Raw genomic sequence first — 17,121 nt, 5'->3', positions numbered from 1 at the left:
AGTTTCGTTTAATAAATGCTAAGAATCGACTCTAAGTTGTTGTTATGCATGACAACAGCTTTTCTCTCTCATTTTCTCATTTTCCTCCACATCACCAAATTTGCTTACGTGACGATTAAGGTAGTCAGCTAATAGGCATCTTTGTACGTGCCCTTATGACTAATCATGTACTAATTAGGTTCAAAAGATTCGTCTTATAATTTCTCTCATAATTACGTAATTAGTTTTAATGTTTACGTATATTTAATACTTTATTTAGGTGATTAAAGATTCGACCTGATATTTTTAGAAAGTTTTTGGAAACTAAAAAACGGACTCGCTACTTCCCGGCCACCGTTGTGCCGTTGATGAGATCGGGTGCGAGAGACCAGCGTGGTATACCGTCGTCTTCTCGCTCGTATATGAGCTTATTAGTAAAATTTTAAAATTTTAAGTTTAAAGGTTTTTATCCCAGTTTAGTTTAGACATTTATTTTTTATCATTAACCAGACGTACGTAAAGATATTATTTATAATTTTTTTATTACGTCAGCTTGTCCCAATGTTTTTCTAAGGGCTTGTTTAGTTCGCGAAAAATTTTGGGTTAGGTGTCATTTCAGATGTTTAACTAAATGTCGGAAGACTATTTCGATGACTAATTAAATAACTAATTGTATAGGGTGGCAGGAAACCACGAGACGATTTTTTAAATCTAATTACTCCGGCACTAGAACATGTAGTAATTATAGTTTATCATGGACTAATTAGGCTCAAAAGGTTCATCTCGTAAATTCCTTCCAAACTATATAATTAGTTATTTTTTAACTATATTTAATATTCTATATCTGTGTCAAAGATTTAATGGGATGGGTTAACTTGAATTTTTTTGGAACCGGCCCTGTTTAGTTCCCAAAAACATTATATCGAATTTTTGGATACCTAAATAGAGTATTAAATATACATGAATATTAAAACTAATTACACAGTTATAAAGAAAATCGTGAGACAAATCTTTTGAGCCTAATTAGTACGTGATTAGTCATAAGTGTTATAGTACCTACATGTGATTAATTAGGCTAAAAAGATTCGTCTCGTGGTTTCTTGGCGAAATCTGTAATTTATTTTGTAATTAGACTACGTTTAATACTTTAAATTTAAATGTGTGTCTATATATCCGATGTGATGTTTTAGCGGAAAAAATTTACAAAGTAAACTAGGCCTAAGAGCATTCCCAATAGCTCATACATCCCATCCTCCATCCCAGAAATAAAGGATGAAGAGTAAAAGTTGAGCTCCAGCAGATCATCTATTTTTGGATGTCATCCATATTAGGAGAGAGAAACTTTATATTTAGATATTCTCTCTCCAATTCTCCAAATAGATATAGAGGATGTCATATATAGATGATCTGTTGGAGTACAAAGGGATATGAAGAATGAAAGTGTTTTAGATGATCATCCAACAAAAACATGGAAAATTAAATTTAAACGAGCTGTTGGGATGCTCTAAACATAGCCTAAGTTTCTCTGACGCTGTGGGCGCCAAGACGGCAGTGTGCCAGTGTGTGTGGCCGGTGGTGGCAGAGGTGGCCGTGATCCGCCTCGGTGTGCCTGTGTCGGCCGCTAGGAATTTGGGTTGTTGCTCGGACAAGATTGGTAGTGTTTCCTGCGAATTATCTTTTATGGTGTGTGAGTTTTTTTTTTTCCTTTGTTGCTGGCGTTTGTAAGGTATGGATGATTGGATGGGTCACGTCGACTCACATGAGTGCCTCGCGAAGAGAGAAAGTATAGACACGTGACTGGAAACTAGCCTTTACCGTGAGACCATAAGAGCAATTATCATGAGCATCTTAACATAAATCTTAAAATGTTATATAAAATTAAATGGTAAGGTGTATTGAGAAGACAGAAGCAGGGCTGGCTCTATACGAGAGCCTCAAGCGAACTCGGCACCATAGGCCCATAAGGCTAATATTTTACTTATAATATATAATATATAGTTATAAGCCATACGATAATTGCACTAATAAACATTACTAATTGAAATTAAAGTATTAAAATAATTTAAATACCTTAAATTATTCACGAGAAGTACCCATTATCTTTTATAAAAATGAACTTCACTAGTATTGCTTGACATAAAATCATCAATGATATTATGAAGATGAATATTATCCAAGATATTTTTCTCGATACTGCACATTGCTACGTAATTCTTGTGACCATGAAAAAAATTAGACTTCAGTGGACATTCCCCCATAGACAAATAGATAATATAGATTATACTTTATAGATGATTGATGATAATACATAGGTCAGTACTGTAGTTGGGAAAGCACCAGTCAGACAATCATCAGGACGAGGGTCACCATCCGGCCTTCTAGGTCCTCTCCTCTAAGGACATTTACAATGCTCCTTCGTGGTGTGGAGCTTCAGCCCGCCACGGAGGAGAGAGAGCGCCACCTCGCGTAGATGCATTGCCCTGCAAAGATCCTCGCCTCCTTGTGAAGAACTGCGCGCCCCCGCCTCGAGCTTGGTGAAGCACATGCTAGGGCAGCGTACTGCACGAACTCACGTCATTGCCGTGTGGTCTGGGCGCGCGATGATGCATCCGACGCCGGCGTCGCCGCCTTGCATCCGCCGCCGCTGTCTCCCCACACTCGACCGACGCGCTCCACCCGCAGCCGTCAACGCCGCCACCGTCGTCCCACGCCCTGCGCCCCGCCAGATCCGGCGCCGATGGAGGGTGAGGCCGACGCGGAGAGGAGCTCCGGTGGGCGGGGAGAGAGAGAGCGGCAGGGGGAGAGAAAGGAGACAGCGGGAGGAGAGAAAGGGGGTGGTCGGGAGAGTGGGGAGAGAAAAGGTTGCGGGTCCCACTTAAAGCTACGGTGGGTCCCATTTTAAATGACTTGTACTGTGAGATGTGTGATTTATGGAGTAGCTTCGTCTACGTGGCACGTGGGGGAGTGCCCCCCACTGTGAATGTCCTAACATGTGCAATAGGATGCCGGCAAGGAATCAGGCATAGACGACGTCAACCGTCAGGTCAGATTGTCAGAGACAGAGTCACAACTCACAACCTCATAAATCACAGGTACATTGGGATCAACCCTTAGCCGATTAGCAATTGATTTTTAATGAGTTTTTGTTCTAACTTGGCGAAAGATGAAAGATTCCTTATCTATGTGATAGTTATTTAATGACATAACGATGGAATAAATTAGTACTTACACCTTCTCAAAATATAATTTTTTAGAATTTGAATAGTATACCAAAATATAGATATTTCTTGTACAATTCATATTACTATTGGTTTCATCCATCACTTTGTATTTATAATTCTTTTACTTTTAACCTGCATATTATTCATTCATGCTCCTCCATTTCTTATTTATTAAGGAGCATTATTGCTTTTATTTAATGTTACTCTACTAAATAATCTAGAAATAATTATATTTTAGGATGGAGGTGAGATAATGAACTTTTCTATAGAAACTTTGTGCACACGTTTATAGAGAATGGATTGCAGTGGTTGGTTCTGGCATCTCACATGTGGTCTGATGAAGTTTATTTTTCTTTTGAGGATGATGAAGATCAGTGCTGTTACGTGCTCGTGTGCGGGTGATTGGATATGCGGTTAGAGAGCCCAGCCTAATCGTTTCGCTTATAGTAAATATAAGTGAACAGTATATTAATAATTAAAATAATTTATAAGTAAAAACTTGTTATATATATGTATGCTTATTGTAGACGAATGTTACAGATTAATATAAAAAACCTAAAAACCAACTCCAAAAATGAAGCTCTAAAAATTCAGATTTCGTCGTATGCATATATGAAATTGCTAAACAGTGGTTGGCTGGAGAGCCCGTGTTGGGCCTCTGCAGTGTTCACCGTGTCCATGTCCGATCCAAACGACGCCTCTGCAGTGGGTCAGAGAAGGAATAAGTTACCGCAGAGGAATAAGTTCACCGGAAATCCTTCAATTTTTTTAACCTTAAATTCAAAATATATATTATAAACTAGCATAAACCGTTAAAAAAATCATTCAGCAGTATTACCTTATTCTTACCTGGCTTTTGCTGACGTGGCATACGGTGAACCCTACATGTCAGGTTTTTTCTCTTCTTCTTTATTCCTTTATCTTCTCTCGCTTGCTCTCCTCTTTCCCGGCGACTGACTACCATTGATGTCGTAAGATATCGAGGGTATGTAATAACAACTGTCTGTATATGTTCACGTCAGATTAGCTATCCTACGTGACATCATTAACTTAATAAAAACTGAATTAATGTCTCATCGTTCGTGCTTCCAAGTCGCATGTAATCTTTTAGTGGAGAAATACTTCATACATCAGTTGCATGTAACAAATACCAAAATAAAAAATAAAGTATTAAATATGCTACAGAAAGTCAATAGACAATCTATTATACAAATTATCTATTTAGCTGTCTCTGTATATATCGAATAGACAACAGCATGCCCTGATGCATCATGCATGCATACAGCTAGCTAGCTTGTATTGCTAGCTGGATATTGAATAATTTGTAATTGCTGTCGCTTAATTTATTTGTCATCTGGGAAATTAATTTAGATGTTCTCTGATAAAGTACCGGTAGTCGTGAACGGACGCATGTATCTACTCCCTCTGCTAAAAAAAATCAATTCTTCGATTTTTGTGTCCAGCATTTGACCATCCGTTTTATTTGAAAAATTTTCAAAAAATTAAAAAAAAATAATCACACGTAAAGTACTATTCATGATTTATCATTTAATAAAAAATATCAATCGTAAAAAAAAATTAAATAAAACGAAAAGTCAAAAATTATAAAATTATAGGTAAAAAGTGAAAAATTGGTTTATTTTGGACGGAGCGAGTATAAGTTAACAATGGGCTGCGGCAGAGGGCGGAGGAGGTCGGCGAGCGCGCGCGACGGCGTCCTCCTCAACTTCACCTGCGCGGAGATGCGGGACACGAAGCGGCCGAGGAGGCGATGAGCTCGCAGGAGCGGCTGGTCCAGATTCTCTTGAACGCGCGCTGCCCAACCGCGTGGACCCCGGCGGCGCGTTGCCGCCCTCCTGCCACCAGCCGGTCGGCCGCCATCTGCTCCTCAGCCCTTTGACCGTTGCCTCCTACCCCCGGCCCACCGACCGCCGCCGGCCGCGCCGCCACCCACGCCCCAGCCGCCCGCGAGCTATAAGCACGGGAGAGAAGCAAAGAAGACAGGAAGAAGAGAGAGATGATACCAAGGGAGAGAACTCAGAGAAGAGAAAGAGGAAAGGAAGAGAAAAGGGAAAAAAATAAACCTTGGCATGTGAGGTTATTATACACCGCGTTAGCGAAACAGAAAGAAAAAAAAAAAGAGAGAGATGAGCTCTTACACAAACTGGACGTTAAGTTGAGAAATCTTATATGAACTTATTCTATTAGAAGCATGTTTTGGACCTAAAATTTGACCCAGACAACCGGGCTACAGAAATACGTCAACGTTTCAGTTGACGGCCTCTATCGTTGGCCAAGTTTGAGAATTTGAGCGGAAAATGTGACTTTCCCTAGAGAACACGTTAAATTTCATCGCCAGTTCCATTCCTGCCAGTGTATTTTTGCATAGAGATGCACCTACTCACGATTCAAAATCGTTGAACTGGATCAAGGAGAAATGTGCGTGTTTTGACTGTTATTTAATCAATGTTTTCCTAATCCACAGTATTTGCCTTCCCAGTACAATAAACACAAACTGCACAACATTTATGGATAAAACTTTTATACATGTTTGCTCTACAGCTGATAAAACAAAGTTGTGGATAAAACTTTTGTACATATGCCCTTATCAATGTTAACACAAATGTTGGAAAAGAAACCAAGGCGCAAAAACACTGAAATTAACTCCAAAATTAATTTGAAGATCAAATTTTAGCAGTGAGCTATAGGACAAACGACAGGGAGTATACTGCACACAACAAAAATTCTCAGGTTATCTGGTTTACCAGCGTTGCACCCTGCAGACATTTGTTCTGTTCTGTCAACAGTGGGCTGGCGCCGAAAAATCGTGGGAGCTGTACAGAAAAAGAAAAAGAAAAGAGAATTGCTCAAGATGCCAATAGCCCATGTGGCTCCGACAACAGGACATGATGATCACCCTAAATTTACGCTTCTCCTAGCTTAGACTACAGTTTGGTGTCTGCCGATAAAAAATACATGTACACAATGCCGGCTCCGATCCTTGCTGTGCTGTGTCGCCCCTCGAGTGCAGGCTTGTCGCGAGTTCATTCAGATGGCATCCTCTGTAGAAGAGCAACAAAATGGAGAAGAATGTAGCTGCCTCAGTTGGCAGCCAGAGCTCCCTCTTACTACCTTGCTAGTGTACAGCAGAATGCATCAGTTGGCGTCAGCTGGACGTGGTTGGGCCCAAGAACTTCTGCACTGCCTGGAAGAGCTGCTTCTCCTCGAAGGGCTTCGAGACGTAGCCATCCATCCCGCACTTTGTGCATTCCTCGTGGGTGGCCTGGATGACATCGGCAGTCATTGCCAGGATTGGCAGGTGCCATTTGTCCGTCTTTGCTGCATTCTCTGAACTCGAATCATCGCTATCGCTTGCCTGCTCGTTCCCTTCCATTGCCCGTATTTGCCGAGTTGCCTCAAACCTAGCACATGAAGCAGCAGTATATTGATTTAAACAACAACAAGAGATTGACATGGGTTCACGTTACTTATAAACAAAGCAATAAAGACGATTTTAAGGTGGGACATTTATATTCTCCTTTGAGTGGTCTAATAGCCGAGGCTGAAAAGTAGAAAACGATGAAAGAACACCTAGATGAATTTGAAGTTGAGTTTCAAAACTCAAATTTTGGTTATGTAAGCTGATGAGCAGCCAATGAAGTTTCAAATAGCACTAGCTGTTGCAAATAACATAAGCACATGGATGTCGATATACAACAAGTGGTCAAGAGACATAAGTTAACTGGTCATGACCTGTTAGGGTGTTAGCACACCGTTATGGTAATCAACCCAGAACAAATGCATATAGCCTTTAAGCAAAATAAATAAATGGTAACTGCATGGATTTTCAGCATAATGCAGGACTATATGGAGGCTAATATCTTCAAGTTTTCACACAATAAATTAGACACAACATTCTTCACCCCAAAAAATGAAATTGACAGAACATTGACACTTTCCTTAGTTATAGTCAGTATTTATCATCATAACATATATTGCTTGTTTCCATTAGCCATCAAGTGAGAATAACATATTAAAAAAATAAGAAACAGAGAACCTGATTCACAAGCAATTATGTGAATGTGTTGATAGTTCATGAGGCAGTGCTTATCCAGATGACATGTCATGCTTTGGGTCGTATGGAAAAAAGTTCAAATTCAAAAGAAATTAAACTTGAACAGGACCTGATTCACAAGCAATTATGTGAATGTGTTGATAGTTCATGAGGCAGTGCTTATCCAGATGACATGTCATGCTTTGGGTCGTATGGAAAAAAGGTTCAAATTCAAAAGAAATTAAACTTGAACAGGACATAAACTTACCCATCCATCTCTGGCATCTGAATGTCCATGAGACAAAGATCAAATTTGTGCGGCATTTGTAGAAGGGAAAGAGCATCTTTGCCACTCTCCACGCACTCCACTTTTGCCCCATATTTCTTTAATGTGCCAGCGGCCACTCTGAGGTTTACCTTGTTATCATCAACCACCAATATGTTCTTGCCAAGAAGCAACCCGTGAAGAGAACCTGAACCATCACGCCCATGAAGAGAACCTGCATCGTCACGTTTCTCATTGCTTGGCTGTGTGATACCAAGTGCTTGAAACAGACAGGCTGCAAGTGCACTTGCTTTCAGAGGCTTTGTTATCACAGAATCAACTGCATATATTGTCTTTACTTTGTCTGACTCTGCAGCAGAAAGAAGGAAAACTTTGGGTGGTACACGTATGTGATCATTCTGTTTCATCTCCTGGAGTGTAGCATGTAAGGAGACATCCATCTGTGGGCCCCATGAATCACTCTCGATTAACAACATGCACGGCTGCTTCTTGACCATGCTGTAAAAACAAATTTGGAACAAAACAAGTTGGATTAAAGAAAACTGGGTGTTGGAGTATTTCAGATATCACGTACAAAAGCTTAATAGTTACTTGAGAATTTCAGGGTCCTAAAAAACATCGTGCCCTTTCAGAGGTTCAAATAAAATCAATTTTTAATTAAATATATCAAATTCATTGGCGTAAGTCATTATCATGCAATCATTTTGCGACCAAATACAGATAATGGTCATATTTACAAAGAGACAATTGCAAATTCGCCACTGATTTGAAACGTTATTTACAAAGGAACAGTTCTAGTGGCATCCTTGCAATTTAGAAAAAATCAATGGCAGATTTGCAAAAGCCCCATTTACAAATGAAGTTAGTATGCAAGCGCAGTCCATTACTCCGGTTTCTAAAGAAAAGAAAATCACTCCAGAATTTCAATTTTTAAATGGTATGTGGCAGATATAAGTACCTGGTTAGAGATCTGCCATTTCTCCCAGACAAGACACCAAATGCCGGTTCAATGGTACCAACAACTTCAGAAGCAATTCCAAGCCTTTGCAAATGATACTTAGTCACAGTTGCTCTTACAGATCTTTTATCAACCAACAGTGCAGATAAGCCTTTAAAACTGGATGGTAAAGGGTGCAAAAGAACAGTCTTACTGTCATTAATAGCATTTTTGTCACACCTTCGCAGAACAGCAGTGAATGTGAATGTGCTCCCAACAAGGGGTCGGCTGACAAAGTTTATCTGACCACCCATTATTTCAACAAGGCATTTGCTGATGCTCAATCCAATCCCAGTTCCACCATAGTTTCTAGAAGTTGAGCTGTCAGCTTGCATGAAAGGCATGAAGACACGGCCTTGGGCATGCAGTGGTATACCTATCCCGGTATCTTCGACGCTTACAACAAGAGTTACTTTATCAGAATCACTTTCATATGGCATTTCATTTTTCTCATAGGAGAGCAAAAGCTTGAAGTTTTCCCAATTATTTCTGCTATCAGCTGCTTCATAACCACTTAAAGTGTTATGAGACGCACTGGCGTATATAGCACTAGCATCGTCTTTATGCCCATTCATCCCATTGATTACCGGTTCGTTTTTTGCTTCTGTTGCAAGGTTCGAGTGATCTGCTAGGTGAACTTGTACAAAAATGTGCCCTCGCTCTGTGAACTGCAACAAGGTAAATATAGTGCAGAAAGAAAAACTTAATTGTATTTTTTTTGGTTGGGGGAATTTACTGTAATATTGTGTTCACATTGAACATTAGTTTACTAAGTGTCTAAGTAAAAGTAGCATGATGTGATTGGTGAAAATTATCGGTATCATTAATGAAAAAAGTGCTCGGATAAAAAGGTTACGTGCATTTACCTTGATCGAGTTTCCCACCAAGTTTGTAATTATCTGTCGAAACCTCCCAGGGTCGCCCAACAGGATTTCAGGAACTCTTTCGGAAACATATACAGCAAGCTAGAAGTTGCAACATAGAAGAAATTAGCTGGGATCAAACAAAGTTAAATGTGCTGGCTACATGACTGTAATGAAGAGAAGCTCGTGGAAAGAGTATTAAGCTAAGAGCCTAAGAGATGTTGGTGTAACTAGTGGATGGTACTTTCCTCAAAAAACAACTCATTGCAAGCTGAAGCTTAATCTGCCTAGTGATCTCTATCCAATGAATCAGTTGAACTAACCTCAATTTCTTTCTCTCTCGATTTTGCAGAAAATAACGATATAACATCATCAAGAATGGACCTCAGGTCAAATGGTACTGACTCGAGATCTAACTTTCCAGCCTCAATTTTGGCCCTGTCAAGCACTTCGTTGATCAGGGATATCAATGCCTTTCCACAGACTTGGGCTGTTTGTGCATAATCCCTCTGGGTTGACTTCAGTTCTGTGTCTAATAACATGTCAAGCATTCCTAGGGAGAAAAAAGAGAGATGCATACATCATTCCGTTCTTTTTTCATAAGAAACGAGTTGCGTAACATTAAACTGAATGTGTTGTAAGATAAACGAAAAGATTACCCAGTACGCCATTCATGGGTGTTCTGATCTCATGAGAAACAGTTGCAAGGAACTGTCATAAACAAAAATAGCCTTTTAGATATAAAAATGAACTTCCAATACACAAAAGCAAATATTTTCCAGCTAAATTATACCTGAGATTTCGCAATATCAGCCGCTTCTGCCCGTTTTTTCAGCGCTTCCATTTTCCGGCAATCTTCCTTAACATTATCGTAGCGACTCCAAGCAGCAAATAGTATGTAACCCACGAGCATACATATAACAAAGACACCAGATGGGGTAGTAATTGCGGACCAAGGAACATGAAGCTTGTTTCTGTATCTGCTCACATTTATGGCCAATGGGATGTAAAATAGATCATTCTATAATATAAAATGGGAAAAACAATTATCAATGCAAAAGAAAATTACCTGCAAGTCATGTTATGCTTTCTGAACGGATCACCAAATTCTAGCTTGCTGGTGTGTGACGGCGAGGGACTACCAAGAGGAATTTCAGATCCATACATGACAAGGGGGTTTGAGTGGTTTGTAACATCATAAACATTGACCACCAATTCCTGGTTACCGGCTAGCTGCCTCAACAAGTTTTCTACCAGTGACTCCACATCAAATGCTCCTCCAAGGTATCTGCCAAACAAAAAGAGAAATTAAAAGAAGCCAATTTTTGCACGTGGTGTACTTGAAATAGTGCAGTTACTCATCTAGGTAGACCTTTCAACCCTATCAATGCAAACTTTTTCAGTCAGTTGCAAGTGAGAGTGTTGCATGATCAACAATCTCTGGAAAGAGACACATTTCCACCACAAAAGCACACAACAAGACTGCAACAGAATGAAGATCCGAAGGCAGTGGATTCCAGACGAAAGAGGAATCGGTTGGGCGGAATATCTTCACTGAGAAAACGTAGGCCTCACCCTGCAGTAGCAGCAACACGATCCTCCACCTTGGTATCATTAGGAAGATCGACAAGGTATACGGGGAACGTCAAGACAACACCCAGGTGATCCGACATCAGCCGGAATGGCCTCGTGAGGACGGCCTTTCCGGTTGCCCTCGCCCTCAAGATGTTCTCCCGGTCCTCCTGCAGCCGAAGCACCCAGCACAGTTCAGAGCGTAGCAGAGGACACGGCAATACCGCAGTAACAGCTGCGAGCTTGTAACCCAAGAAAACGGCGGTGCAGAGGCAGACCGACCTCGCCAGACATCACGTCGAGCCCCTCGATGTAGGAGATGGTCTCCTGGGAGTAGATCACCGGCGCGTACTCGTCCTGCACCGGTGACGGCTCGTGCTTCATGGTCTTGATGATCCACCCCTGCTGCCGCTCGAAGCTCTCCCTGTCCGCGTGCACCACCCGCTGCGCGTACGCCACGCCGCTCAACAGCGGCCGCTCGAAGGCCGTCCTCGCGGCGTACACGGCGAAGGTGTCCTGCAGACAAGAAGAACCCGCATGGAACAGTTAGCCAGAGCCAGAAAATTCCCAAACAGCAGCAATCAATTCACACACCCAACAAAAAAAAAGCGCCCCATTTATTAAGGAGAAGGGCCGCAGGCTAGCTGCACAGTAATCCATGCTTCCATGGGCTGACATGGAAGGTGTCAAGGCAAGAATTAAATGAAGCCGAAGAAGCAGCAGAGGCAGAGCAAGTACACGGACAAGATGTCGAGTAAAAATCCATCCATTTGTGCGTGCGGTCAAGGCATTATCGCAATTAACTGCGGGGCACAGAGCAACATGCAGATGCAACAGGAGGAGCAGCAGCAGCAGCAGTCCCTCCTCTCCACTCCTACTCGACACGGAGGCGATCACGGTGGATCACCGGAGCACGTGCCGGGACGCTGCGGGGACAAGGTAGCAGCGAGAGCAGTTGCTCGTGGAGCCGGACGGCGGTGAGGCGGACCTGGTCGAGCGCGGGCGGATGCTTGTCGTAGTGGAAGGTGGCGACGAGGATGGCGAGCGCGTGGACGTGGTTGACGGAGACGGCGAACTGGTCCTGCAGCATGCGCGCCCGCTCCTCGCACATGCAGACGAGCGCCTCCTCGGCCTTGTGCAGCGCCGTGCGGCGGAACCGCCAGTGCAGCCCCGCCCAGAGCGCCGCCGACGCCAGCACCCATGCCACCACCGCCACCGTGCTCAGCTTCACCTTCACCCTCCACCACCTCCTCCTCCCCTCTTCCCCCTCCCCCGCCCCCTCCCCTCCCCCTCCCCCTCCCCCTCCTCCCACCCCCATCCTCCCCACCAATTCACATACGCCCCCTCCCCCGCAGCAACCCCAAGGTCCCCCAACCCCCCAAACTCCGCCGCCGCTCCTCCGCTTTTCTACAGGCACAAGAGTACCCCTCCCCCCCTTCTCTCTCTCGTCGCCGTCCTGGTAGTGGTAATGGTGGTGGTGGTGTTTGGCCGCCTTTTTTCGGCGAGGCCGAGCAGCGTCGCGTCGACGAAGTGAATCGAATTTCCTGGATTTCCCGAGATACGCCGCGCCTTAAAATAACCCCAAGATTTTTTTTCTTTTCTTTTATCCCCACACCGCACCCTCGCCGCGGCGGGCCCCTCTCCCCCCGTCCCTCCCGCCTTTTTGCGGCTCCCGCTCGCCCTCCCGAACCCCACCGCCACCGCCACCGCCACCGCCGGCCGCTCCGGCGAGGTCGGATCGGATCACCGCGCGCGGTGGCGAGCGTGTGTGTGGTTGGTTTGGTGGCCTAGCGATGCGGGCCGCTTGGCGGGTTGCCTGGCAGGTGGGGCCCCGGCGCCCCCTACGCGCGGTCCAAAAGCAGGCGGGCGCGGGCAGTGCTGCACTGCTGCGTCAACCAGTCAACAATTGGCTCGTCTCTCCGCCTGCATCTGCATGCCGCATCATCGTGACAGATCTCCTCCCGATTTTACCTTTTCTGCTGCGATATCACTCGTCCGTTTTTACGGGGCAAAAAACATAAAAAAGAGGAGATAAACACGATGCCCTTTTTTTTTAGCGATCACTGAACTTTTCTTTCTCCTTTTTTTTACTGGCGGATAATGACGGTTCTTAATTTCGTGCTCGTTGTTTATCTTGTCTTTGCGAGCACATGGGTTTTGGTTATAGTCTATTCTTCTTCTTTCTTTCTTTCTCTTTCTTTTTTGAGGTTGTGAATAGTTGCAGCGTAATGGAGCAGCAGTACGTGTCACAGCGTCGGGGAGGGCGTGAGCTCGTTTTTAATGGCGATTCGAGGACGATCTCATCATCCACCAACCGTTAGCACGAGGCCGTGTTACTACCAATTTTTAAGCCAAATCCAAATCATTAGCTCCAGCAGCATACACAGGTGTAAGGTCAATCAATAATTTAGCTGGAGAATAATTTACATTTTCCGCTCCGAAAACACGGGGCAGAGCAGATCATCAGACAACACGACCGTCGTTCACCTGTTTTTTACTCAAAAAGGGCGAAGGAAGAACAAATTTAAAAAACAAATGGCACATTAGCAAGCACTGCAGTACAAACACTTATATTTTAGGGATTTGCTATATTTTAAAGAGAAACAGTGCATGAACAGATGAACACTGGGAGCAGCAGCTCGAGTAGATTTATATTATAAACGTGAAGCATCTCCACATTATTTTGACGAGGCCATGCGCGTTGGTTTAGGGCCACATGCATAATTAACCGATTAAACAACAGATTACTGTAGGTTTAAGGTACTACCTCCGTTTCATAATGTTTGATTTTTTTTGCAACGTTTGATCATTGTCTTATTCAAAAAATTAGTACAACTATAAAAAAAATTACATTTGAAATTATTTTATAATAAAATAAGTCACAAACAAAATAAATAATATTTCTATACTTTTAAATAAGACAAATCGTCGAACATTACCATAAACAAAGTCAAATATTTACGTTATGTCATGAACGGAGAGAGTAGTACTTAGTGCTGACCTGTAGTATTATGTTCGGTCTGATCGGATCCCATTGTTTAGTTCGATTTTTTTTTACCCATTGACTTGCCAACTTGCATACGATCTCACGTACTATGTGTATCAGCAGCGTATCGAGGTCGCTGGCCCTGCTACGTACGTAGACGTACACTACACGTATTTGCTACCGTTGTTTACTCGTCACTTGTATGGAAGTTCCATTATGGAGCAATCAAAGGATACATAAATTTAAGTGTTTAGATGAAAGCTCATATTTAAAGTTCAATTTTGGAAATATCTTAGGTCAGTACTGGGCAAAAGTGGCCGGTTCGGTCCAATGTCTTATGCCATTATTTACTCTCCGGTTTTATATATGGCTGAAAAATAAACTGTACATCCGTAACCGATCTAAAGTATTCAAACCGGTTATACCACGCTAGATCTTTATATTATATATTATATATATTTATATTTATACCTACACTAATCGGCAATCCATGTTAATGTCAGCTCTAGAAATTCTTAAAAATTAATTGAAAATTCTAGAAATTCTCAAATTTATTACATAAAAGGAAAAGATCTTGATCATTCAACCTACCTAAAATATGTAATGGAAGGATGGGATTAACTAAATTATTTTACAGAGGATTTATGCAACACAGAGAGTAACGATCTAAAAATCAAAACTTACTTTAAAATTAAGGTTAAAAATTTAAATGCTAGCTTATAAGTATAATTAGAAAAAAGTTATAGGTGTAATTGTATATACAATACGAATGTTTTATTAACATCGTTCATATCAGCAGCTAGTTTCCGTTCACACACGCCGCATTAATTGATACATCTAGCGATAAAAAAAAAACCTCGTATGCCGCCTGCAAAACGCTGCAGCGTGCAGCAGCTGCTGTTCTTTTTATCCATGTGACCTTTCGTTATGGGTTATCGCTGCTGGTCGGAGTAATAATTGTTGTGGGGATATATCATATGTCAGTTGTTTCTTTGCTAGAATGGCAGCCAATAATGTCTGCACTAAACAAGATTCATCAAAATGAATGGCAGCCTAGCATGAGCATGGCAGATTGGTGGTAGTAGTACCATTCTTTTAGACCCGATTTGTTTTTCTCTAACTTTTTTAAGTCCTGTCGTATCGAATGTTTGGATACTGATTAGAAGTATTAAATATAGACTACTAAAAAAACCCACTCCATATTCTGGATTATTTCGCGAGACGAATCTATTGAGCCTAATTAGTCCATGATTAACGAATGTGATGCTACAGTAAATATTTGCTATTTATGGACTAATTAGGCTTAAAATATTTGTCTAATGAAATATCCTTTATCTATGTAATTAGTTTTGTTATTAGTCTATATTTAATACTTCTAATTAGCGTTCAAACATCTGGTGTGATAAGGGAATAAAAAATATCCCCGGATCAAAACATCCCCTTAAAAGCTTCAACTGATAGGTGTGACACATTTATAGGCTTCTTCACGTGTTTTTTGGAACGAGCCTGGTGTCTCGGAGCTATGGTATTCTAAATAAAATGGGAAAAAATGTATGCAGAAAATTATTGACAAATGATATGCGAAGGTAGGAGTGTGGTGTGCTAGATTTTGTTCCAGACTCTCTACTGTTTTTCTCCCATTTGGCAGATTATGAAAATATTTATATTGTAAATAGGCATCGTTTTGACACGGCTACTCAGTATTTTGACGAGTACATTGGAAAACAAGAACATAATTTTGTCATCTTCATGTATGTTTTTCGATGGTCCTTGCTTTAAGGATCTTATAATAATGGCATGATAGCGATGAAAGAAATGGCAAGACACATAGAAGACAAGAATTCCCAACAGCTCATCTAAATTTAGTCATCCATATTTTCATTTGGATGAGTATCTAAAACACTTTCATCCTTCATATCCTTTTGTACTCTAGCAGATCATCTATATATGACATCTTCTATATCTATTTGGAGAATTAGAGAGAGGTCTCCTAATATGGATGGCATCTAAAAATAGATGATGAGATAGATGTTCTGTTGGAGCTTAGCTACTCTTCATTCTCTATTTCTAGGATGGAATGAATGAGTTGTTGGGGATGCTCTAATTGACATATTTACTAGCTTCTTCAGGTAACTATCCCATACACTTCTACAAAATCAAGCAAAATTGCCAGGCTATCTACGATAGAACCCAATAATCCGCCACGCATTCACTCATATGTGACGGGCCAAAATAAGACCCATTGTAGACTATTCGGTTTGACCCATTACCTATGACATATAATTTGTGTGGGATCCAGATCTATATTCGACACGACTCATCTGTAGAGAGTCAAAATCAAAGCTCGTTGGGGGAGTGTCATCCCTAACGGGCCATAGAACACGACCCGTCAAAGATGACATAAGTCATTCATGAAAGGCCAGAACTAGTGTCCGTCACGGATGAGTGTCATCCGTGACAAGCCATAACTACGACTCGTTAAAGATAACACGAGTCATCCACGAAGGCCATAAACTAGTGTTGTCATGAACGTGTCATCCGTGACGGGCCATACCTATGGCTCGTTAAAGATGACATAGGTGCTATTTAGCTTTAGGGTTGGTTTAATCTCAAACATTCTGACTTGAAATATCACGCACACACGCCACTGGTACACCTGCCTACGCACGCCGCTCCCTTGCATAAGCATATTGTCCCTCTTGCACACGCACCTTTGCCCATTAATGTGCCGCCACCCCGTACCAACATCGCCAAGTAGAAGAAGAAGAGAACACCGGCAGGCGACAACTGCATCGAAGAAGAAGCGGTGGCTACTACCGACCACGACATACTAGCAATGACTGCTCGAACGATCCCCTCCCCTACACACCACAACACGGATCCCAAACTCCTAAATGATGTGTGATGCGTATTGTGTAAAAAGATTCTATATAATAATTCTTCATCCCACCTTTTTAAAGTACCCCATCCGTTTCATATGGTAAGTTTTTATAGTCTTGTTTAAATCCACCCATTAATAAATACATGTAATTTATAGATTCATTAGCGTTAATATAAATCTAGACATGCTATAAAGTCATACAATTTAAAAATGAAGAAAATAACATTTTAAATGTTAGCTAAGCTAATCACTAATATATAGCCTCAACCCTCAAATATCTAT

The 17,121-nt window shown here is 41.8% G+C and overlaps 1 protein-coding gene across 1 annotated transcript; it reads right to left on the bottom strand.

Moving 5' to 3' along the window:
• Window positions 1–5,903: 5,903 nt before the first annotated feature.
• On the bottom strand, window positions 5,904–12,290 carry LOC102717332 (probable histidine kinase 4). Its single transcript, XM_015834556.2, has 11 exons — window positions 11,961–12,290; window positions 11,255–11,488; window positions 10,976–11,142; window positions 10,470–10,688; window positions 10,194–10,380; window positions 10,060–10,111; window positions 9,724–9,953; window positions 9,404–9,502; window positions 8,499–9,205; window positions 7,523–8,038; window positions 5,904–6,622 (listed from the first exon to the last, which is right to left on the bottom strand). Exons 1-11 carry the CDS (start codon window positions 12,288–12,290, stop codon window positions 6,367–6,369), a joined length of 2,997 nt encoding a protein of 998 aa, XP_015690042.2. The 3' UTR covers window positions 5,904–6,366.
• Window positions 12,291–17,121: the final 4,831 nt, after the last annotated feature.

This window comes from Oryza brachyantha, chromosome 3, assembly GCF_000231095.2.
Source record: "Oryza brachyantha chromosome 3, ObraRS2, whole genome shotgun sequence".
In the NCBI taxonomy this organism is placed as follows: Eukaryota; Viridiplantae; Streptophyta; class Magnoliopsida; order Poales; family Poaceae; genus Oryza; species Oryza brachyantha.
Note: the sequence above shows the minus strand (reverse complement) of the source record. Positions and strands in the feature narration are given on the sequence as shown.